The sequence below is a fragment of the Cebus imitator genome, unplaced genomic scaffold (assembly GCF_001604975.1).
Source record: "Cebus imitator isolate Cc_AM_T3 unplaced genomic scaffold, Cebus_imitator-1.0 Scaffold181, whole genome shotgun sequence".
Taxonomy (NCBI): Eukaryota; Metazoa; Chordata; class Mammalia; order Primates; family Cebidae; genus Cebus; species Cebus imitator.
Window position 1 is genome coordinate 3865186 of NW_016107496.1, and position 22992 is coordinate 3888177.

At 56.2% G+C, this 22992-nt stretch overlaps 1 protein-coding gene across 8 annotated transcripts; it reads left to right on the forward strand.

Moving 5' to 3' along the window:
• The first annotated feature begins 23 nt into the window (after positions 1 to 23).
• On the forward strand, positions 24 to 22621 carry NR4A1 (nuclear receptor subfamily 4 group A member 1). Of its 8 annotated transcripts, XM_017545863.2 has the most exons (9): positions 3698 to 4690; positions 5308 to 6683; positions 15295 to 15444; positions 17152 to 18029; positions 18834 to 18963; positions 19297 to 19448; positions 19863 to 20065; positions 20155 to 20333; positions 21809 to 22621. In XM_017545863.2, the coding sequence occupies exons 4-9, from the start codon at positions 17154 to 17156 to the stop codon at positions 22063 to 22065; spliced, it is 1797 nt and encodes a 598-aa protein (XP_017401352.1). In that variant the 5' UTR covers positions 3698 to 4690; positions 5308 to 6683; positions 15295 to 15444; positions 17152 to 17153; the 3' UTR covers positions 22066 to 22621. The 8 variants fall into 8 exon arrangements, with proteins under 8 accessions (XP_017401354.1, XP_037600665.1, XP_017401352.1 ...); XM_017545865.1 differs by lacking the exons at positions 5308 to 6683; positions 15295 to 15444 and adding an exon at positions 24 to 283 and having other exon boundaries at positions 4573 to 4690; XM_037744738.1 differs by lacking the exon at positions 15295 to 15444.
• Positions 22622 to 22992: the final 371 nt, after the last annotated feature.

Genomic DNA, 22992 nt, shown 5'->3' on the forward strand with positions numbered 1-22992 from the left:
CCGGGGCAGCGCGCGGGCGGCCGCGGGCGCGGGGGCGGGGGGCGCGGCGCGGCCGGAACTGCGGGCGGGGGGCTACCCGGGGGCGGGGGGCGCCGAGCGGCTGCGGCGCGGCTGCTGGAGCGCGAGGCGGCGGTGGCGGCGGAACTGGCGGGGTCCCAGCGTGGCACCCTGGACCCCCGGCCTCCCGGCATGGGCGCCCCTGCGGCGCGGAGCAGCTTCGGGTCAGCTGGTGCGCGACCCCGGAAAGCGGGGGTGGAGAGGCGAGCGGAGCCCGCAGGGCCAGGTGAGGGGCCGTCGGGGTGGCGGAAGGTGGGCCCGGGAGAGGCCGGGCGGTCTCTGGGCCTTGGTGTATGCCTTGGGGCGGGCTCGGGGCCACGCGGGGAGTCCCGCTTGGAAACTAGGGGAGTCGGGGAGAGGGACTGGATTCCCAGCGGAACCTGCTGGCTCCGAGTCAGCCCCCAAGAGCGACGGCCAAGGCTTTCTCTCCCCAGCCCGCCAAGGGTGGGGTTTGGCCCACGAGGGGCGCTGGAGGTGGCCAGGCCAGAGAAATTCCTTCCATTTCCCCGCCGGCTGCGGGAACCGGTTCCAGGAGCGCGGGAGCTCGTCTGCCAGGAGACCCAGCCGGGAGGGACCCATGCTGCACCATGCAGCCCCTTTGCGGGACTGAGTCGAGGAACCAAGGCTGGGGGTCTCGTGGAGTCAGGCGGAGCTGGGGCTTAGGACTCGGGGTTTGTGTCTCCCAGGCGTGTTGTTGTTGTTGTTGTTTGCCGCAACATCTTCCCTCCTTACATTGGGTGGGGTGGGGGCGGCTATTTCCAGACCTCCTTACCCTGATGGTCTGTGTCGAGGGCCGGGGGCGCAGTTCCTTGACTTTGCTCATTCCTTTTTTATGCCTTCATTTTTGATAGATGACCTGGTGGACTCGAGAAATGCTGCAGAGGTGGTTTTCAGTGAATTGTTAATTTGGATGTGGGGCTAAATTAGGGGCACATTGGGAAAACGCAGGCTGGGCAGAGGTCGTTAGGTTCCCTACAGTTATGCCCAATGGGTGCTGATGGATTTGGGGGCTGCTGTCGGCCTGGCCTGGGGCCCTAGTGGTGGGGCTACAAGGCTTGCCCCTAGACCTACTCCAAGTGAACGTTCTTATCAGTGACTTGGATGAAGACTTAAACAGGAAGTCAGCCAACTCCTTGTAGTCACCCAGAGCTGTGAGGAGTGACAAGTGCACAGTGTGATAAAGTCAAGATTCTAATTGAAGGCGCCGGGGCAGAAGGATGGGCCGAGATTAATAATGTGAATGTGACTGACATCCCTGTTGAGGCCCGTGCTGAACTCGAGAAAATCATCTGAGGAGTTCAGGCCCTGTGCCTGGCTCAAAGGCCCTTAGCTTCTGACCTGGTCTCTGGACAGAGGCTGTGGGACTCTCTGTGCAGTGTGCAACCTCCATCCACTACACAGGTCCAAGCCGGTGGGAAGGGGGAGGAAGGATGCTTGATTCTGGACTCCTTGGTTGGGCTCCCTGGGTTCAAATCCCAGTTTTGCCAGTTCCTAGCTGTGTGACCTTGGACAAGTTGCTTAACATTAGTTTCCTCACTGGTAAAATGTGCATAATAATAATCCTGTCCTCATAGCATTGGGAGGCTGAAATGAAACAATGCGTCTGATGTGCTTAACAGTGTATCTGGCACATGTCTAACAAATATTAGCTGCTGTTGTTATTGCTAATAATAGTTATAAGCCCATTTCTGGGTGGGGACATTGGCCAATGCAGAGCTTGTACTCAGGAGGCCACCAGGGCCTGTCAGGCAGAGGGCCTGTCAGCGATGTCCTGTTGCAACAGGCAGTTTAGTTAAGAAATGGCTAAAATAATTGTTAGGAAGGACTAGAATGAGGCTTCCTATGGGCCAGTACAGGGGGCAGAGCTGGGATCCAGGGCTGGGGAATTTTAGAATCTGGGTTGTGATTCAACATAAGGAAGAACGCTCTGGCTCTTGGATCTGCCCCTAAAAGGAAGGGACAGCTCCTGAGCTGGAAGGCTCTTCCCTTCTGAGCACCTGCCAGTGCTGAGCAGGGTTTAGAGACTGCAGACTCCACAGTGATTGAGAGGGACAACATCCTTAGATTCTGGTTGGGTAAACAGGTGATAAACCAGTGAACAGATGTGAACACTAGACCTATGGTGAATAAAATCAGGCTAGTGTGGTGGGGTGAGAATGCAGGCTCTTTAGGGAGATGACATGGGAAATGAAACCTGATTGATAAGGAAGAGCCAGTTCCGGGCAGAGGGAATGAACAGTGCAGAGACCCTGAGTGGGGAGAGAGGCCCACGTGACTGGAACACAGTGAATGGCTGGGAAATGAGGTTGGTAGGCGGCAGGAGCTAAGGACCGAAGTCTGGCCTGATGCTCCACCCCATTTTGGGGGTCACTTGTCCTCCTTTTTTTTTTTTTTTTTTTTTTGAGACTAGTCTCACTCTGTTAACCAGGCTGGAGTGCAGTGGTGGGATCTTGGCTTACCACAATCTCCGCATCCCGGGTTCAAGCGATTCTTCTGCCTCAGCCTCCCAAGTAGCTGGGACTACAGGCACGTGCCACCATGCCCACTGGTTTTTGTGTTTTTAGTTGAGAAAGGGTTTCACTGTGTTGGCCAAGCTGGTCTCAAATTCCCGACCTTGCGATGTGCCTGCTTCCGCCTCCCAAAGCGTGAGCCACCGCAACCAGCCACTTTTGCCTCCTCCAAGCCCACTCAGCCTTTGGTTTGCCCTCTGCACAGTGCAGATTGTACTTTACCTTGGTTCATCCCCGGTCAGCTCCTGGGGCTCTGAGATCTTGCTGTGCGCATTCTTGGCTCTCCCATTGTTCAGGGGACATTGCCTGGCTCCCAGGGGGTCCTCAGTAAATGCTTGTGGTGTGACTATAGAGGGATGCATTTTGATCTGGGACAAGCGGGGGAACAGATACCTGTCTGAAGATGTTATGAATCATTTGTGGGCACCATGTGGTGCCAGACTCTGGCCCCTGTTCTGAGAACCGGACGGGGAAGACCTGGGCGCTCAGGTTGGGTCTGACTGTGGTAGGTGGTATTTGGCCCTCCCTACCCTTCCTCCTCAGCAGTGGGTTGGTAGGGAGAAAAGACAAGGCTGGGGAAACTACAGACCCATTACCGGGAATGGAAGGATGACACTGTCACCCTGGAAAGCAGGTGTAGTCCATGGGCTAGGGCAGGTTGGAAGCCTCGTCTTGCTTTCTGTTTGGGGTTAGAGGTGCTCTAGATGTTTCAACCTGCCCTCCCTTTCTTCCTTCTCTCCCGTGGCCTTTTCCTGCTCCCCCACAGAATTGGGAGGGAGGGGTGCTGGCAATGTTGTAAGGGGAGAGCCTGGGTACTGTGGGCCGGAGGACCTCCCCATGGCCTGGGGACCTCAGGCAGAGGTCAGGAGGGTGAGGAATCCCATTGCCCACCCTCTGGGGTCCTCCTCCTCTTTGCCCCTCCTAGCTCCCATCATCTCCTTCTCTTTTCTCAGACCTCATCTCAGTCTGAGGCGCAGTCCAATAGCTAGTGAAGACATGTTCTTGCCTTCACTCTGGGGTGTGGTTGAAAAGAAAGAGCTCTGGAGGGGGTGGAAGAAGAGAAGGGGAGATGTGGGTCGGGGGCCCTGGCTGAGGGGGGCTTTGGCTCAGTGGGGTTGGGGGAGAGGCCGGGGTGTGGGGTGAGGCACACAGTTGGTTTCCACCCTGGAAGGAGAGGTCAGCTGCCCAGTGCTGCCTTGGACTAGGAACCAGGGTCTGGGGCTAGCTCTTATGTGTGCGTCCTCATGGAACTTCTCCTGATAATGGTACCTTGCAGATGTGCATATCCAGCACTGTTATAAATCTTTTACAGGTTAACTTGTTTTAAGCCTGCTGATAACCCTGTGATTGTTAATTTTAGAGATGTCATCATTTTTACAGATGAGAAGCATGAGGTACAAAGAGATTACATAATTCACCCAGGGTGACAAGCAGTGGAGCTAGGATTTGAACCCAGACAGTCTGGGATCCTGCATCCGCTCTACTTTAAGTTGGGCCTTCCCATTTGGGGACTGGAGTCCCATCCCAGAAGATTTCTAAGAGTCCCCATTGCTCTGATTACAAGACTGGGCTGCCTGATTCAGGGGCATGGAGCCCCTGCCTTTTAGGGACCTCCGAGGCTTTAGGGCCCTAACTGGAGCCCCTAAAGGATAGAGGGGTATTCCACTCTGTCCTCATGATAGCTCTCTTCCTGTGCCTGCAACATGCCCTTTTGAACCGTCAAAGGCCGAGAGCCGGGAGGGGTATGAGGCGGAGGGGCTAGGTGCTGATGTGTCTGTATGGCTCTGAAATACTGTCATCAGCTCCTGGCCATGCCCTATACCCCTGGAAGCAGGTTGCCTGGGGCTTGGGCCCCAGGCTCTGATGCCTAACCCAGGGAGGTCTTTGGGCTGGCTTGTTCTCCTCCTGTGGCCTGGGTCCTGTCACTGCTCCCATTCCTGTGTGTCCTGACCATTGCTGTCTCCAGGGAATGTGCTTGCTACTCACATCCACTCTCCCTCTGTAGGCCTCCACCATGGACAGAGGCCAGGCCCTGCCCCTCCCAGGCAGTCTGGCTCTTGCTGGGCCCTGCAGGCTGAAGGGATAATGTGTGTTGGCCAAGGCCTGTTGGTCCATCCAGAGTGGTAAGTGCTCTGCTATTGTCCTTTGTATGCCCCTGGGCCCCCCTCCCCCTCCAGCAGGTGGGGTTAGGGGGCAGAGGTGGGGGTGGAGCTGCCCAAAGCGGATGTGGTTAGGGGGACGGAGGGGAAGCCCTGCAGAGGTGGCAGGCAAGCTGCTGTTCAGTGTGGGGGATCTGATTTCTTCAGAGGTGGGGGTAATGTGGGTGTGGGGACTAGGGAAGCCTTACTTTCTTGGCAGGATAGGCTGGAGGGCTCTGGGCCCAGGTGACACAGGCTGGTGGGAGTAGGGGATGACAGCTGCTCCCAAGGCAGCTTTGCCTGGTTCTAGGAAGCAGACAGGGTGGAGTAGGGTAGCTGGGGGCTGGGCTGGGAGCATCGTGGGGCAGACGTGGCAGCAGGGAGCTGGCCTGTCTCTGTGGTGTAGACACTTCTCCAGGTGAGTGCATGAAGGGAAGGCCGGGGACCCCCGCCCCCGGCAGAAAGCATGATGCCTGCCTCTCCTCACTGTGCTAGGCCTGGGGGCCTATGGAGTCTGTGGTGTGGGGGGTGGCCTTTGTGAATGGGAAGGCAGGGACAGGCCTTCCACTACTGGTGATCTAGCACATCTCCTCCACTTAGAGAAGAGGAGACTGAGGCACAGAGGGGAGAAATGACTTTTCCAGGGTCCTGCAGTAAGGATGTATAGAGCCAAGCTCAGAATCTATGCCTCCTGGATGGCTGGCAAGCACAGGCACCTGGTCTGATGGTAGAGGACATACCTTCTTTGTCTGAGGGTGCTTCCAGAGAAGGCCCATGCTGATATGTGGGTGAGAGGTGGAGGGTGGGAATGGGATTTCCCTCAGGCCTTTCCTGGGGACATGAGATGGGGCTAAGGGTACTGGAGTCCTGGTTCTGTTCCTGAGGAAGCTGGAGCTCCACCTTGCACCCCAGACAGAGGCCATGAGATTCCCTTCCTCCTTCCCTGGAAGAGGGCCGTCTCTGAGCAGCAGCCCTCCCAGACCTTGAGAGATCCCAAAAGAAGCAGGAGCTGGTTCAGTATCTTCTTCAGCTTCCCAAACAGTTGCCTCATGGGGCATTCAGGGTGCAGAGAGCCCTGGAGAGGTGGCTGGGGTGGAGAGGACAGGGTGTCTGCTTGAAGCCTGGAGGGAAGGGGGACACCCTGGGAAGCAGGGCCTCCTGTTGTGGGGGCAGGGCCGGGTGTGTGCCTGGCCTCCCGATGGCGATGGCGGCAGGTGCCGTACCACCAACCTCGGGCCAAAGACAGGGAGAGGAATTACTGTAAGTGGGAGAGGCAGGTGTTCTCTGGTCAGTTGAAGATCTGGACTTGGGAAGCACGTGAGTGAAGATGACAGCAGTGGCCAGGTGTCCCTCCCTCAACTCGGCCCCCACATCCACCCCCAGTCCAGACCCGGCTTCCTGAGCACCCAGCCCTCCCTCTGGGTACACAGCAGCCCTGGTGGGCAGAATTCCCTGTGTTTACCTTGTTGTCTGGGTGATGGTGGTGATTGGGTGGAACTCCTATGCCAGATACACTGCCAAGGCCACCCTGAGGGGCTGCCAACCAGGGCCCCATGAGTGCTAGAGCTGCTGGTCTTGTGACGTGGGCACCTGTGTGCCAGGCCCGGGCATGGGCCCAGGGTCACGCTCACACCGGGGCTCCCATCAGCTGACTATTTTGGGCTCTTGCTGACCTGGGCCAAAGTCAGGCCCAGCCAAGAGGGCCCAAAGTGGCTCCCCCCATCCCCAGAGGCCGGCTCTGGTTTCTGCTATAAAAACAGAGGAGGACACGCTGGCTTGGAGGCAGCACCACATCCAGAGCCCGCTCAGCTGCTGCCCGGCCTTGGCCACAAGGATAGGCTGGCTGGGCAGCACCTCTCTCCCCGCAGGGCTCCCTGAGGCCTCCAGGAAGAGCCCCCAACCAATCTTGGGATTCTCCCTTCATGCGGTTGTCTGGGACCTTCATCCAGGGTCAAAGCAGGTCGTGAGGAGGAAGCTGGTGAGTCTTGGAACCGGGACATTGAGGAATGGGAGCTGGGCTGTTTGGCTTTTTTCCCATTTTGACTGTTGTGCCAAACCCTTTGGCCTCGGGTTTGGGGGAGGAAGCAAGGGTGGCTGGCCATCGGACGCATGCGAGTGCAGCTTGACCCCAGTTGGATAGCGGTAGTTGGACTTGGGAACACTGTGACTGAAAACCGGGAGAGGCGGACAGAGACAGGTGATGCGGTCCAGTTCCTTCTTTGAGCTTCCCCACAGGGCCTCTGTCCTCCTCTCCTGTCCACCCCGCCTGGGCGAGGCACTGGCCACTGCAGCGAGTTTTTGGTTTCCATCAGGGTACCTCAGAATTGGCTTCTGAGCGGAGCCCCCGAGCCCCTGCTGGTTGGGACCAAGTGGCTGGGCCAGGGGCTTGGCGTCCTGCTGAGCCCTCAGCCCCTGGCCTGCCCCCTTTGCCGGGCCTCCCAGTTGCTTTGGGTGCCTGAGAAGCAGGGCTGGAGAGAGGTCTGGCAAGTCTGCCAACCAGCTTGCCACAAACACGCTCCGGGACCTGGGCCAGGGGCTCTGGCCCGGCCTGGAACAGGCAGCAGCTCCTTACGTGGGAGGCTCCTGTGCTCTCCTTCCCAGTTCTCAAAAAAAATTTTTTTCCCCTTTCTGAACGTGAGTCTTTAAACGAATCCAGAGCCTGCGACTAAAAATACTTTAACAATAGGAAAGTGCATCAGTCTTTCCGGCTGGGACTCGTTATCAGAGGGTTTTTATTTTGGAATTTGAAATTTTGCCCGCCTAGGCTGGGTGGAGACCTTGGGCAGAGGCAGGGGAATTTGGTGGGTGTTGATGTTCTGCAGGGTGGTGGGAGACCCTCCAAGGCAAGAGGAGAAGGGAGCTGGCCAGGAGCTGAAAAGACTGAGGGGGAAACCAAGGGAGGTTCAAGGCAGGGGCTGACCTTTCCCAAACTCCGTGATCTTGTCTGCGTTTTCCAGCCCCTCTGGCTGTTCTTCCTGAAGTCTGATCTTACTCTTTTGTGCTGGATGTTAATTTCTTCTGGTCTGAGAGGGAGGGAGGTACGGGTAGCGAAATCATTGGACTAAAGATAGCCTCTGTGGTCATAGTCTGACCTCCTTAACTAACTAGCTCTCTCCAGAGTATTAATTGAGCACTTGCTGCATACACAATCAGGAATTCTCCCAGAATTCTTCCCACTACAAGGCGTGCTGGGTAGAGCCACATCTCTGGGCGCACTCTCGCTTCCTCTCAACTTAGCCCGAGAGCAGGAGAGAGACAGATGGGGTTACTGTTTGTCTGTAGTTCCTGGAGCAGGAGGGCTGCTGGCTCCCTTGTCCAGCTGAGGACTCTGCTGTCTCCTGTCCCTGCCACCCTCCCTGCCAGCCCCAGGATTCTGCTGTAGGCTGCTGTGGTTGTCCCATTGCAGACATGAGTTCCACAGGGCCGAGTGTGAGCCGGGTATGCGTGGATTTTGGTATATGGGGTCCTGGAACCCATCCCCCTATAGCACTTCCCCGTGCCCTGGAGGTACTGCCTGCTTCCTGACTTCCACCCTCCCTTCCCATCACAGGTTTCCCCTGACAGTGGGGGAGCCCAGGCCCCAGACAGTGCTACATTTGGATTCTGAGCTTCTCCCTTCCGTGGTGAACTGAATTCTCCCAGCACTGGGACTGGTGATGTCTGCATTAGGCAGATGAGGAAGCTTGGAGAGGACAAGGGACTGGCCTCAGGTCACATATCAGGCTTGCTAGCTCCTGGTCAAAGATGCCTCTGATAGCTCTTCCGTCTTTCGCCCCTGCTGAGAGCTAAGGGGAGGAGTGGGGGCACTGGTTGACCTGACTGCGTCCCTGGGAGCCTGATTTTGGGGAGGTAATGATACGTGTGCTCATGGTAGGGCTTGGGCAAGGGCCAGGAGAGCAGAGCCAGGGACCTGGGCCTGACCCTTCACCCCTGGTTCCCAGAGCTAGCTGCCCATGGGAAGCCCCCGGGGCAGCAGGCAGTGCTTCCCTGCCCACAGTACAAATCCCCCTGCCCACTGCCAGAGCAGGAAGAGGAAGTGGCCAGGTCAGGGCTGGCAGTAGGCCCTGGGGTCAAGGAGGGGAAGCTCCCAGGGCAACTTCTGAGCGGCAGAAGGCAGGCGAAGCTTACTCCTTCTGCCCACCCCAGGGGAAGGGCGTGGAGGCCCGTGGGTGGGGACAGTCTCAGTGAAAGTAGGGCAAGTTCCTGACCTCTGCTTAGTAGGGGCGGGGCCCAACCCAAGGTGGAGGGCCAGCGTGGGAAAGGGACTGTGTAATTCCACTTCCTTCTGTTTACCCATCTCCACCCCCACCCTCTGGGCTGGGGAATGGTGGTAGACATTGGCTGCTCATTTGGGTCCTGCCCTGAGCTACTTACTGCTGATAAGGTACAAAGGGTCTTCCTACCAGGGGGTAGGAGGCAGTGTCCTTTTCCTCATGGTGTTCACATACTGGTGGGCGAGGAATGGGTCTGAGTACACGGTAAGTCCCTGGGCCCCATAAGGTTTGACTAGGAGGTGTAAGGGCCTGGTGAACTGCTCAGAAAATACACTGTGTTATCAGCAGGAGGGCCCCTTTCCAATGAGAGATGATGGTGCATCCCCTCCTAACCGTACTTGTTTTCTATCTGTTGATAGAACAAATACATAACGAGAAACAGCCACCATGCTTTCAGAAGCTCACACTTGAATGAATTTGTTCTCAATAAATTCCAGCTGCATCTGCATCTATATGAAGAAATATGTCTCTCTCATTCAGGCGTGGCTATTTTAAAATAAACTTTGGGGAGAGTATAACATACATACAGAAAAGTGCACACATCATAGGTGTACAATCTTATTATTATTTTTTGAGACAGGTTCTCACTTTGTTACCCAGGCTGGAGGGCAGTGGCTCGATTATGGCTCATTGCAGCTTCTGCCTCCTGGGTTCAAGCAATCCTCCCACCTCAGCCTCCTGAGTAGCTGGGATTACAGGCACGCACCGGCCACACCTGGCTAATTTTAAAAATTTTCTTGTAGAGAAGGCGTCTCACTATGTTGCTCACGCTAATTTCAAACTCCTGGGCTCAAAGCAGTCCTCCCTCCTCAGCCTCCCAAAGTGCTGGGATTTCAGGCGTGAGCCACTGAAATCTTAAGATTGGAGTACAATCTTAAGAGTACAGTTTGATGACTTTTCCAGAGTGAACATGCTTGGGTGATTATTGTCCAGATGGGGAACTAGAATGCTTCCATTTCCACAGAAGCCCCATTGTAGATACCTCTATTTTCAGCTTAGAGGTTGTGTGTGTGCCTGGTTTTGTGGTTCACTTATAAGACTCAAGACCCATGGGGCCAGAAGCCACAGCCTCTGGAGGTTAGAGTTCAGGGTAGTGGGTCCTGCAGAAAACTGGGATTTAGGGGACCTAAGTTTCAATCCTATCCTTGAGCCTCTGCTTCCGCCTTTGTACAACGCAGATTGTAATTCCAAACCTGGAAGGGCTGGGCAAGTGTTAAATGGAAGAATCCCTGTGAAGTGCCCTGGCCAAGGTCTGACCCACTCCCTGTGAGAAGGAGCTTATTATCAATGAGTTGGTTGGATGTAATGACTTAGAAATTTAAAAAAAAAGAAAAGAAAAGAAAAAGAGGGGAAAAAAAAACAGAGATGGGCTGGTACAGGCTCTAAGCTGAAGTCTTGGAGGATCAGCAGGATTAGAATAGAAGGAAGAAGGGAAACAGTGTGCCCAGTGGGTGAAACTGTATGTACAAAGTGGGTGGCGGGAAAGTTCAGCTCAAGGTCCTTATATGGGTTGGTGGGGAACTGGGGTGATGAGGGCAGAAGAGTAGGCTGGGCCAGGGTGTGGGGGCCTGACTGGGCGGGGCTGTCTCTTGCCTCCAGCCTGACATCTTCTCTCCCTGCCCTACCTTCAGATCCCTGTCTCTAGTTTTGGATACCTCTCTCATTACCTGTTCCCTCCTACCCCGTCTCCGTGACAATAAGCTATTTACTCTGACCTTGTTCTTGAAGGCTAGACTTGGTGGGGGGGAGGTAGGTGTCCATTGGGAGTCTTTGGCCATTGTGGGACCAGCATTTGCTTTAGGCCTCCCAAAGTCCACATCAATTGTGCCTTTCTCCAGAGCTCCGCTAGCTGGACTCCACTCTCTCAGAGCATCAGGCCGTCCTCCCTGGAGGGCCCACGAGGCCTGGGATCCCCAAACCCCTTTCACCTCTCTCGCCTCTAAGTGCTCCACGTGGAAACCTGCATGGGTGGCCCCAGCTGTGTTCCTACAGAGGACCTTTGCCTTTTTCTCCTTATTTACTTATTTTCAGAATGTGGTATGTTGAGCACCCTCACCATCCCCTGCAAGCATGGCCAGGTGGCAGCTGTAGTTCCTTATCCTCCTCCAGGCTTTAGGGAGGCAGGACTGCAGCCTCCATAACCTGCAGTGGCTTGGGGAGGTGGGGCCTGGGCTGCAGGCCCAGATCTGGAGGCTAGATGCTGAGATTCAGACCAGGGTCCTGGGCAGCACCTCACCACACTCGGTTTCCCTTGGGCTTATGGGTGGGCCTACCCCCACAGGATGGTCTGTGTCACTTTTTACAAATGCCAAGTTGTGAGGAGAGGAGGGTGCCTGAGCTTGAGGCTGGTTCAGCTCTCAAAGAGCTAGCAAGGCTGAGATTGAGCACAGGCTGGTTAAGCCACAGATAATGCACCTGTTCTTGCTGGTTGGTGGGAAGAACATTGGCTTGGCTGATCATCTTTTGCTACCTATTAAAATTCGTTTTACTTTCTAGGGAAGGCCCAGCTGGGGTGGAGGGAGACATCCTGGGGCAAAGCAGGTGCTAGGTGAGAAAGCCAGCCTGTGACACAGCCAGGACCAGTTCCACCCAGCAAGTCTTGCTGTGTGCTCCTGAGCAAGGTGTAGCTCCTCTTGGAAACTTTGGCTCCCAATATGCAAAATGGGAGGACTTGAATTCTATTTGTGTTTTTAAACCTTTTTTTTTTTTTTTTTAAGCTGTGGAGTCATTTGCCACAAAAAGATTCCACAAAATCCAAGCAGACTCTTATAGAAAATCCTAAGAGAAAGCAAAACAAAACTTTGGCTGAATTGAGGTAGAGATCCTGGATGGGTCCAATTGGCAGCAACCTGCCCACACTTCACATTCAACTAGGTGGCCTTGAAGGTCTTTGGGAGATGGTTTGGGGCAACCTAGCGCTCTCTGCAGATGCATTCACATTGAGATTGTATGCTGGGTTGGAGGGTTCTGGCAGGTTCTGACCAGATCACTGAATGCCATCAGCATTACAGTCACCCCTCCGTATATGAAGGTGGTTGGCTCCAGGACCCCAGTTTATACTGCGAATACTCAAGTCCCGCTGTTGGCCCTGTGGAATCTGCAGATGCACAAAAATGGGCCCTCTGTATATGTGGGTTTTTCAATCCATGTTGGATTGCAAGCAGTCCTCATATAAGTGGACCCACACTGTTCAAACCTGTGTTGTTCAAGGGTCAACTGTACATGAAGACTACTTCATCTGTGGTGGACAGTGGGGCTTTAGAAGGAGGAGACGGGCAGGCTAAGGGTTGATCTTCATGGGTGTGGACAAGGAGAAGGAGTGGTCATTGGGTGCAGGCAGTTGGTCTGTAGGACCAGGGAGGCATGGGCTATGGCTGGCAGTAGGAAAGCGGGAGATGCTGGGTGCAGTGGCTCTTGCCTGTAATCCCAGCACTTTGGGAGGTCAAGGCAAGAGGCTTGAGGCTAGGAGGTCGAGGCTGCAGTAAGCATAACCGCACCACTACACTCCAGGCTGGGTGACAGAACAAGATCTTGTCTCAAAAACAAGAAAACAAATGGGGAGAGGAAAGGACCCAAGAGATGCTCCAAAAAAGAATTTCAGGAAACAGTGAAAAGTTGCAAATGGGGCATCAGGAGCAGAGATTAGGTGGCAGGCAGGGGTTGCAGAAATGACAAGCTCTGCCTGGAACAGATTAAATTTGAGTTGCTTGTGGGTCCTTTGAGTGGGCAGAAGCGGGGGCTGGAGACAAGGGTGTGGGAAACCTGTGATGGGAGTTGAGGGTGGAAATCAGCAGCAGGCACCGCCTCCAAGGTAGAGGAAGTCCTATGGGGTGACCAGATGAGGTGAGAGCTGGGTGGGTGGGTGCAGGCTCAGTGGAAGCAGAAACTCTTCTGGACATTGACTTACATGGGAGAAGGGGAATGGTTGGGGGTTGCAGTGGGGTGGCAGGGGTCCCTTTTCTTTGTCACGATTTGCCTTTTTTCCTTCTCTTACCTTGCCGTGAGGGCTCCCCAGGCTCAGGAAGAGATCAGTGTGGAGGAGTGACGGCCCAGTCGGGGAAGGCTCCAGGTGGCTGCTGCAGCCTGGTCTGTGCCTAGCAGGGTCCTGGTGGGCTGTTCCGCATTCCACTGGGCAGGTGATAACTGGCTGGTGTTGCCTCCCCACGGATGCTAGAGGTAGGGTGGGAGGGTCGGTGCTCCTTGATTGCCACCACCTGGCTGTGTGACCTTGAGCAAGTGCCATTATTTCTCTGGGCCTATTTATTTATAAAATGGGGAAGAGTTGGCACAAGTTTGAAAAGATTTCTCAGGCTCCCCCCCCCTCCCCGCCCCAGTTCTGAAATTCGGTAATTTCCCAACTAGGGTGCATTCACCCTGTAAGGGGCTGGAGAGGGGAAGGTGCGAAGCCAAGTTCAGCTTGTGGAGCGGAGCCGGAGCAGTTGCCCGAGCTTGGGCCTGGCCAACCCCTACCGTCAGAAGGTCCTGTGCAGGGAGACTGCCAGGAGGGACTAAGTGGCGGCTCTAACTGACGCCTCGGGGGCACCCTCTCAGCCTGAGACCCTGGTGGGGAGGCCGCGTCCTGTGCACCAGCTGCACCTAAGGCTGAGGTGAGGGCGCAGGCTCCCCAGGGTGTGTCCGAGTTGCCCGCCCCAGCCCACGACCTGCCTTGACCGCCCAGCAGCGGCGCGGCGTCACCCTAGGCTCTAGGAAGGGCTTGGGAAGGTGCAAAGGCGGGGCTGGGCTCAGAGGGAGCCGGAGGGACTGGGCGCGGTTGGCTGCCGGGAGCAGCTGGAGGGTGAGGAGATCCTAGTCCGGGGAAGCCCAGCGGTCGCGGCTCTACAGCGCCCCTTCATTGGCTCTGCCCTTCCCGCCGGTTATTTTGGACTTGGGGGCCCCCAGCTGGGACCCGGGTCCGGTGTGGGGAGCCTAGTGGGCCTGGGAGCTGCTATTTTTAGCGGACTCGGCGGGCGCTAGGAGCCTATTTATAGATCAAACAATCCGCGCTCCCTGCGTCAATGGAACCCCGCGTGCGTCACGCGCGCAGACATTCCAGGCCCCCCTCCTCGCCCCGCCCCCTCGGGCTCCCCGGGCCGCGCCTCCCCCTGGCCGCCTCCCGCCGGAACCGCACCGCCCCCCGCGCCCTTGTATGGCCAAAGCTCGCCGGGCGGCCTGCGTCAGTGGCGCCCCCGCCCCTCCCCGTGCGTCACGGAGCGCTTAAGAGGAGGGTCGGGCTCGCCCGGGGAGTCCCAGTAGCAGAGGCTGCGAAACTTGGGGGAGTGCACGGAAGAACTTTGGGAGCGCACGCGGGACCAGGGACCAGGCTGTGACTTGGGGCGCCGGTCCGGGCAGGGGCAGCAGGAGCCGGCCGGGTAGGTTCCTTTTGGGGGGCGTGCATCTGTTTTTGGGGGTGGTGCATGAAGGAGAGGAGTGTACGCGCGGGCAGAAAGGATGTTGTAGGGTCAGCATGCAGGAGGGCGGGTGTAATGTGCAGCTCTGGCGCAACGGGATGAGAACCCAGGTCCGACTGGAACTACTGGCTGCGGGGTAGGAGGTGAGGGAGGTTGACTACCTGCAAGGTGGAAGCTGCAGGGGGTTGGGGTTGGCGGCAAGAGTAGGGGCTTGTCAAGCCGGCGGCTGGCCTTAGTTCAGTCTCCCAGGGTGCCCAAGTGGGCGCATGGTGCTCTGAACTTGGGTGGATGTGGATGGGGGGGGTCGCAGTACTGTGGGGGAAAAGGTACACGGGGCTTTGGCTCTGCTGGGATCCATACGACTCCAACAGGGATTGGATTTCCAGAAGGCTCTCCTTCCTCCCAGTCTGTCAGCCCTCTCCAGGCGCCCCGGTTGTTTTCTTAACACTTTAGAGGCTGTGGTTGATTTGGCAGGGGTTCCCCACCCTGAGCTTTCTGTTTGAGCTGCATTAGGAAGCCCCTGGATCATTGAAGGAAGTGACTGGCTTGGTGGCTGAGCTGTGGAGGGCTGCTTGCTGTGTGTTCAATAAAGGAGGCTTCTTGGGGTCAGGGGCAGGGTGTCTGGAAGCACTGGGCGGATTGATTTTGCTGGGGCTTGGATCGTGTGTGTGTGTGTGTGTGTGTGTGTGTGTGTGTGTGTGTGTGTGTGAGAGAAAGAGAGAGAGACAGACAGACAGAGAGACAGAGACAGAGGTGGAAACCCTTGTCCTTGGGGATCCTGGATAGAAGTTGTCAAAGTTGGAGTCTTGGGGCGGAGCTACCTAGAGGATACCTCCCAACCATTCCAGTTCCAGATGCTGATCACCCCTCTGCCCCCTCCCCCAGTAGTCCCTGTTGGATCTTACAGGTAGGGTGCAGCCTGAGGCTTGTTCAGCAGAACAGGTGCAAGCCACATTGTTGCCAGGACCTGCCTGAAGCCGGATTCTCCCCACTCCCTCCTTCAACCCCGCCTCTTCCTCCTCCTGTGGGACTGCTCCCTCCTCCCAAGAGGCTAGATGTAGGTCCATATCTTGTGTTGTTAAGAACTTGCATGAAGGGGGAGGGATTGATGGGGGTTGATCCGGATATGGGACGTCCAGGTGGAGAAACAGGATTTGAATAAGGCAGGAACGAACGCCCAGTTCTGCCCAACTGCTGTCTTTCCTCCTTCACTCCCAGCCCATCCCTGCCCAGACTGTCTTAGTACAGGCAGATGTGGCCACCCTCACCTCACAGGGTGCTGCATGCCTGTGGATGGGTGCCACTGGGTGGGTGGGGCCTGAGCTACGAGGGTCTCTGTTGTCTTTGTTGGTTATGTGAATGTCAGGCTAGGGGTGGAGATGCCCTGCTCAGGGCCCGTTGAGTTAGAAGAAAGCCTAGGACCAGAGAGGACTTCCTGGGCTCTTGGCCAGGAGGTGGTGACAGCCTTTGCCCCCATCACTGTACTCCTTGATTATGGTACTCACTGTTCCAGCTTGATTTCTTCTCTAGCTTCTCTCCTTGACTGGTGATGCCAGAGTTACGCAGACCCAGGGCATGGAGGTAGGGAGGGAGATTGTCCTGGAGCCTCGTCTGCATTAGTTTTTGACCATTCTGTGAATGTAAGGATCTGTCTGAATGGCGCTATCTCTGTTCAGGCGCTCTTCAGGCTCCTCAGGACCCCCTTTGTCTTAGCCCTTGGATTATTTAGGGCACAGACCCTGCTTTAGTGGAGGGACCCAGGCAGGGACAGAATGTCTTCCACCCACCCACCAACAGGCTTCTCCTTCCTGCATAGCCTCCTTAAGTCTTCTGCTGCTGCTGGACTCTGAGAATTCTCTTATTAAAATAACTGGGAGTAGCAGAACATTCTTCTTAGGTACTGTCGTCTATTCTCCTGGAAGTCCAGGGGGCTGTGGTCTCCTTCCTCCCCCTTACCCTGTTCCCAGCAAATGGCCCTTAAAGGTCTGGAGCCAGGTTACTGATGAGGAGGCCTAGGCTCCCTTTCTCTTTGCTTCTGGGAGCATCTTGGGCAGTGCAGAGTGGCTTCCCAGCCCCAGATGGCAGGACTGGGGTGGGTTTGGGATTTGCTGCCTTTGCTCAATATGGGGGTTTGGGGTGGAGGTGGGGGACAGGCTAGGGCCTCTGCATTAGGCTGCCTTCTCAGGCAGCTGGGCTTTCCACTCCCAGCTCCTCTCGCATTTCCACAATGTTCTTCTTCCTAGGCACCATGAGGGGAAGAGAAAAAGACTAGGGTGTGCCTGGGAGTATTCCCAGGAAGTGCCTGGTTGGTGAAACAAGCAGGGAGCTGCTCCTGAGAGCTGGGCTGAGGCTTTCCTGGGCTGTCTCTCCCACTCACCCTTCTCCCTGTCCCCACCATGCCTCCCCCAGTGGGGGAGGGGCAGGGGGCTGGAGGAACACAGCTTCCCCCTGTTCCAGCAGAGAAATGCTGGCTAGATGCCTACCCAAGGGTTCCGAGGCTGACTAGGGTGTGGCTGGCCTTCTGATGGAGCCCACTTATGCTGGCCGCTGCCCAGGGACATTGTGGCACATAAGTCAAGATGGTACTCAGGCCAAGGGTCAGGATTCCTGGGTGCTGTGGTGGGCTGTGGTCCTGCCGCCTCTGTCCCATCTGTAGGCTAGGATTCTTGCCACCTTGCTGCTCTGGGGCCCAAATACTTTGAGACCAGGCTGTAGGCTTCTCCCACTGACTCTCCTTGCTCTCCTTGGGGTTTTCCCTCTCCAGAGATGCCCTGTATCCAAGCCCAATATGGAACACCAGCACCGAGTCCAGGACCCCGTGACCACCTGGCAAGTGACCCCGTGACCCCTGAGTTCATCAAGCCCACCATGGACCTTGCCAGCCCTGAGGCGGCTCCCGCTGCCCCCACTGCCCTGCCCAGCTTCAGCACCTTCATGGACGGCTACACAGGAGAGTTTGACACCTTCCTCTACCAGCTGCCGGGAACAGTCCAGCCATGCTCCTCAGCCTCTTCCTCGGCCTCCTCCACATCCTCGTCCTCAGCCACCTCCCCTGCCTCTGCCTCCTTCAAGTTCGAGGACTTCCAGGTGTACGGCTGCTACCCTGGCCCCCTGAGCGGCCCAGTGGATGAGGCCCTGTCCTCCAGCGGCTCTGACTACTATGGCAGCCCCTGCTCAGCCCCGTCACCATCCACGCCCAGCTTCCAGCCGCCCCAGCTCTCTCCCTGGGATGGCTCATTCGGCCACTTCTCACCCAGCCAGACTTACGAAGGCTTGCGGGCATGGACAGAGCAGCTGCCCAAAGCCTCTGGGCCCCTACAGCCTCCAGCCTTCTTTTCCTTCAGCCCTCCCACCGGTCCCAGCCCCAGCCTGGCCCAGAGCCCCCTGAAGTTGTTCCCTTCACAGGCTGCCCACCATCTGGGGGAGGGAGAGAGCTATTCTGTGCCGACGGCCTTCCCATGCTTGGCACCCACTTCCCCACACCTTGAGAGCTCGGGGATACTGGATGCACCCATGACTTCAGCCAAAGCCCGGAGCGGGGCCCCAGGTGGAAGTGAAGGCCGCTGCGCTGTGTGTGGGGACAACGCCTCGTGCCAGCATTATGGTGTCCGCACCTGCGAGGGCTGCAAGGGCTTCTTCAAGGTACTGCGCGGCCCTGGGCGGGGCTTTTTACAGGAAATGGAGAGAGGCTAGCCTCTCATCCCATTGGGACCTGTGGTAGACCCCTGGGTTCTCCTCCCAGCCAAGTCCTGTCCTGTAGGATGGGCTCAGGCCTGCCAGGTGGGCTGCCTTCCTGGAGACCCATAATGCCAGGGCTGGAAGCTTTCATTCACCAGGACACTCGGGCCCATGGGGTTGCAGAGAGCTGGAGTGAGCTGTGAGATATGGGCTGGAGGGGTGCCTGGCCAGCCTCTGGTTTTCCTCTGCCTGTCCTCCCCTAACTCAAGGTTCTAGTGGGAAGGGGTGCTCCCAGGCTCTCGTGTTCCTGGCGTGAGATGAAAGGATCCCGGCAGAGGGTTTGGTTCTTGAGGGCTGGGGGTGGACTTGGGAACAGGCTGTGTGTTTGTCCCAGCGCTGGTGCCTGCTTAGCTTCCCGTCCCCACCCCCAGCCCCTTGGCCCTCTCCTGTCTGCCCCAGGGATAGGGCAGGTGGACAAGCGCCCATGAAAAAATATAGCTGTTTGGATTGCTGGAGAGACTCTGGCCCCCAATATTGTGTCTTGGGATCTTCCTCTGGGGAGAAACCTCCTCTAGTGTCTTCAAGACTTTTCTCTCCCCTCAACCCCCTATCTCTCCCTCCCTTGCCACCCAAATGTTAGAAAAATAGCTGTGAACAGAGAGTGCTTTTGTCTGCAATGGCAGCAGGATCTGGACAGTCCCCTCCCCTCGGCTCCCCCCTCCCCACCCCGCACTCTGACAGCGTGTTCCGTGTTGCCCCCCCACCCAGCGCACAGTGCAGAAAAACGCCAAGTACATCTGCCTGGCCAACAAGGACTGCCCTGTGGACAAGAGGCGGCGAAACCGCTGCCAGTTCTGCCGCTTCCAGAAGTGCCTGGCTGTGGGCATGGTGAAGGAAGGTGTGTGGCTGGGGTGCGGCCCAGCAGGGTGAGGATAGGCTTGAGTGGGGTGGGACCGCAGGGCCCTCAGCTTCTGCCCTGGATGACCCAGGGGAGGACACATTTTATTTCCATCCCCGCTCTGAACCCCAGGCCTTAGAGGGTGGCAGCTTCCACCTGCCTGGATCTTGAGGGTGGTGGCTGGGAGGGGGTCCCTGTAGGGTCCCTCGGATCTCAGGGGCTCTGAGTCCTAGGGACTCAGTGGGCTGCATCTCAGCAGTGGTATGCACGGCTTGGGATGAGAGGCCCTTCCTTAGATCCCCTCCTTCTTCACCCTTACGCATTCCTTTGCAGTTGTCCGAACAGACAGCCTGAAGGGGCGGAGGGGCCGGCTACCTTCAAAACCCAAGCAGCCCCCGGATGCTTCTCCTGCCAATCTCCTCACCTCCCTGGTCCGTGCACACCTGGACTCAGGGCCCAGCACTGCCAAACTGGACTACTCCAAGGTGAGGCCCCGCCTGCCCCATCCCTCGCCTGCCTTGAGGAGAGCCGGTGTGAGCACATGCGATGCCGATGTGCATGTTAGAGCTACCCCTCTGGAAGGACTGAATGAGAAAGGAAGTTTAAAAAGGAAAGAAAGAAAAGCTACCCCCTCCAGTTCAACAGCTCAAAGAGAGGAGCCCCCTCTGGGATGACCAGGTGGGAAAATGCATCCCCTCAGGCAGGTGGCCAATTAGAAAAATGTGTCCTTCTGGCAGCTGCAGCTCTGGGTTAATATGTGAGACTTGGCAAGTGAGAGCCTGGGGTGGGTCTCAGGGCCACTACCACTCCTGGGATCTGGCATCCAAGTGTCTGACACAGCCATATGTGGCGGTGGGTGCAGGGCCCTGCCTGGGGTGCTGACTGGACCATCCTCCTAGTTCCAGGAGCTGGTGCTGCCCCACTTTGGGAAGGAAGATGCAGGGGATGTGCAGCAGTTCTACGACCTGCTTTCCGGTTCCCTGGAGGTCATCCGCAAGTGGGCAGAGAAGATCCCTGGCTTTGCGGAGCTGTCACCGGCTGACCAGGACCTGTTGCTGGAGTCGGCCTTCCTGGAGCTCTTCATCCTCCGCCTGGCATACCGGTGAGCTGCCCACTGACTGCCCAGCCCCTTTCCCTCATACACCTGCCTGTGAGCCACCCTGATTGCCTTTCAACCCATCTGCCTCCCAGGTCTAAGCCAGGCGAGGGCAAGCTCATTTTCTGCTCAGGCCTGGTGCTGCACCGGCTGCAGTGTGCCCGTGGCTTCGGCGACTGGATTGACAGCATCCTGGCCTTCTCAAGGTCCCTGCACAGCTTGGTTGTCGATGTCCCTGCCTTCGCCTGCCTGTCTGCTCTTGTCCTCATCACTGGTGAGTGTCCAGCACCACACCAGGTCCAAGGGAGTGGGTGTCAGGGAGTTGACTTGTCCTCAGGTGGGCACTGTCTCAGGGAGTTTGGTGGTCTGGGATCTAGCATTTTCTGGCCCCTGCACTGCCCTGGGCTCATACTGACAGTAAAGTAGGGACCACAGGAGCTGGAGACAGGCTCAGCTGCTTCCAGCTCTAAAGCTTAACACAGCCATTAGCCCCAGACTGCCTGGGATATACACGGCAGGTGTCATGTATGTGGCCTAGGGTGTTGGTTTGTTTTTAAAACCTTCCTGTCGATCACGCTGCATATAGAAAAGTACACGGATGGTAAGTTTTCATAAACCGCACTTACCTAACCAGCACCCTGGTCAAGAAAGAGCACCTAACTGTCCTCCAGAACCCATTATTGTACCCCCTTCTAGTCATTTGCCCTCCCCAAGGGTAACCATTACTCTGGTTTCTATTTTTTATTTAAAAAAATAAAAAAATATATAAGATGAGATCTCACTATGTTGTCCAGGCTGGTCTCGAACTCCTGGGCTCAAGAGTTCCTCCTGCCTCAGCCTCCTAAAGTGCTGGGATTACAGGCTTGAGCCACTGCGCCCGGCCCTTCATCATGACTTCTGACAGTGCAGATCAGATTGGCTGTGCCTGTTTTGGACTTTATGTAAATGTAGTTCTGCAGGATGGAATCTGAATGCAGAGGTTTTCAGGTCTTTGTTTTTTTTTTCTGAGACAGAGTCTCACTCTGTTGCCAGTCAGGAGTGCAGTGAGGGCAGTGGCGTGATCGTGGATCACTATGACCTCCGCCTCCTGGGTTCAAGCAATTCTCCTGCCTCAGCCTCCCAAGTAGCTGGGACTACAGCTGGGCACCACCATGCCCTGCTAATTTTTGTATTTTTAGTAGAGACGGGGTTTCACCGTGTTGACCAGGATAGTCTCAGTCTCTTAACCTCATGATCTACCCACCTCGGCTTCCCAAAGTGCTGGGATTACAGGCGTGAGCCACTGTGCCCGGCCACCTCTCTTTGTTTTTTAAAGCAAAGAATCCACCCTCATTCCTTTTTTTCACTTAAAATGCACAGGGGACTCAACTATATAGAACACAATCAGAGGTACTCTGGGCTGAGGGAGTGCTGAATTCTGAGGCTGGGGCTTCTCAGAACAGTCTAGATTTTAAAAACCTAATGGTCTAGCCAGAAAACCTAGGTTAGGATTTTATTTCCTGTTTGAGACCTTGGGCAAGTCACTAACCTCCTGGGCCTCAGGTTCTCACTTGGAGCATGAGAATCATGAGGGTTACTGGTTCTCAGACTTCTGATGATGCTTACAAATGGCAACCTGTGAACGTGCTTTTGTGAAGTGCCAGCAGAGCATGAGGGTTGGCCCGGAGCAGCAGTTTTAGGGGCCTAGGAGAGGCTGGGCTTTGGGGCCTGGTTCTCAGATGTGGGGCTAATTCTGTACCCTCCCCGCAGACCGGCATGGGCTGCAGGAGCCACGGCGGGTGGAGGAGCTGCAGAACCGCATCGCCAGCTGCCTGAAGGAGCACGTGGCGGCTGTGGCAGGTGAACCCCAGCCAGCCAGCTGCCTGTCACGTCTGCTGGGCAAACTGCCCGAGCTGCGGACCCTGTGCACCCAGGGCCTGCAGCGCATCTTCTACCTCAAGCTGGAGGACTTGGTGCCCCCTCCGCCTATCATCGACAAGATCTTCATGGACACGCTGCCCTTCTGACCCCCGTCTGGGAACACACGTGCACATGTGCACTCTCATATGCCACCCACGTGCCTTTAGTCCACGGACCCCCAGAGCACTCCCAAGCCTGGGCTTGAGCTGCAGAATGAATCCCCCTTATCACCTGCTCCAGGAGGTTTGCAGGGAGCTCAAGCCCTCGGGGAGGGGGATGCATTCATGGGGGTGACCCCACGATTTGTCTTACCCTGCAGCCTGGCCCTGGCCTTTATGTTTTTTGTAAGATAAACCGTTTTTAACACATACTGCCATGCTGTAAATAAGCCCAGTGCTGCTGTAAATACAGGAAGAAAGAGCTTGAGGTGGGAGTGGGGTGAGGAGGTAGGGACGGGCCCCACCGGCCTGGGCAGCCTTTCCAGCCTCCTGCTGGCTCCGTCCTCCTACCCTCCTTCCACATGTACATAAACTGTCACTCTAGAAAGAAGACAAATGACAGATTCTGACATTTATATTTGTGTATTTTCCTGGATTTATAGTATGTGACTTTTCTGATTAATATATTTAATATATTGAATAAAAAATAGACATGTAGCTGGAACTGGGATTCAGTTTGTCTCTGATGCCCCCTTTCCCCTCTCCCACCAAGCACACCCCGTCATTACATAAGAGGTGGGTTGCTCGAGATGAAACTTGGATGTTACCAGCCTGAGCTATCAGGCCTCAGTGTACTCATTTGTAAAAGGTGGATAATAATGACACCTGCTTCATGAGGTTGTTAGGCAAAGCGCTTAGACTAATTTCTAGCACGTGGGACGCCTCCACTAGACGTGCCTGGCTCATTGCTGGGGCCTGCAGTGACTGACTAGCCCAGGGATGACTGTAGGGCCCTATAGCCTTGGCTGTAGATCTCAGGGTTGTCACAGTTCCTAACCTAGACACATTATTCTCTGATTCTTGATTTCCACATCC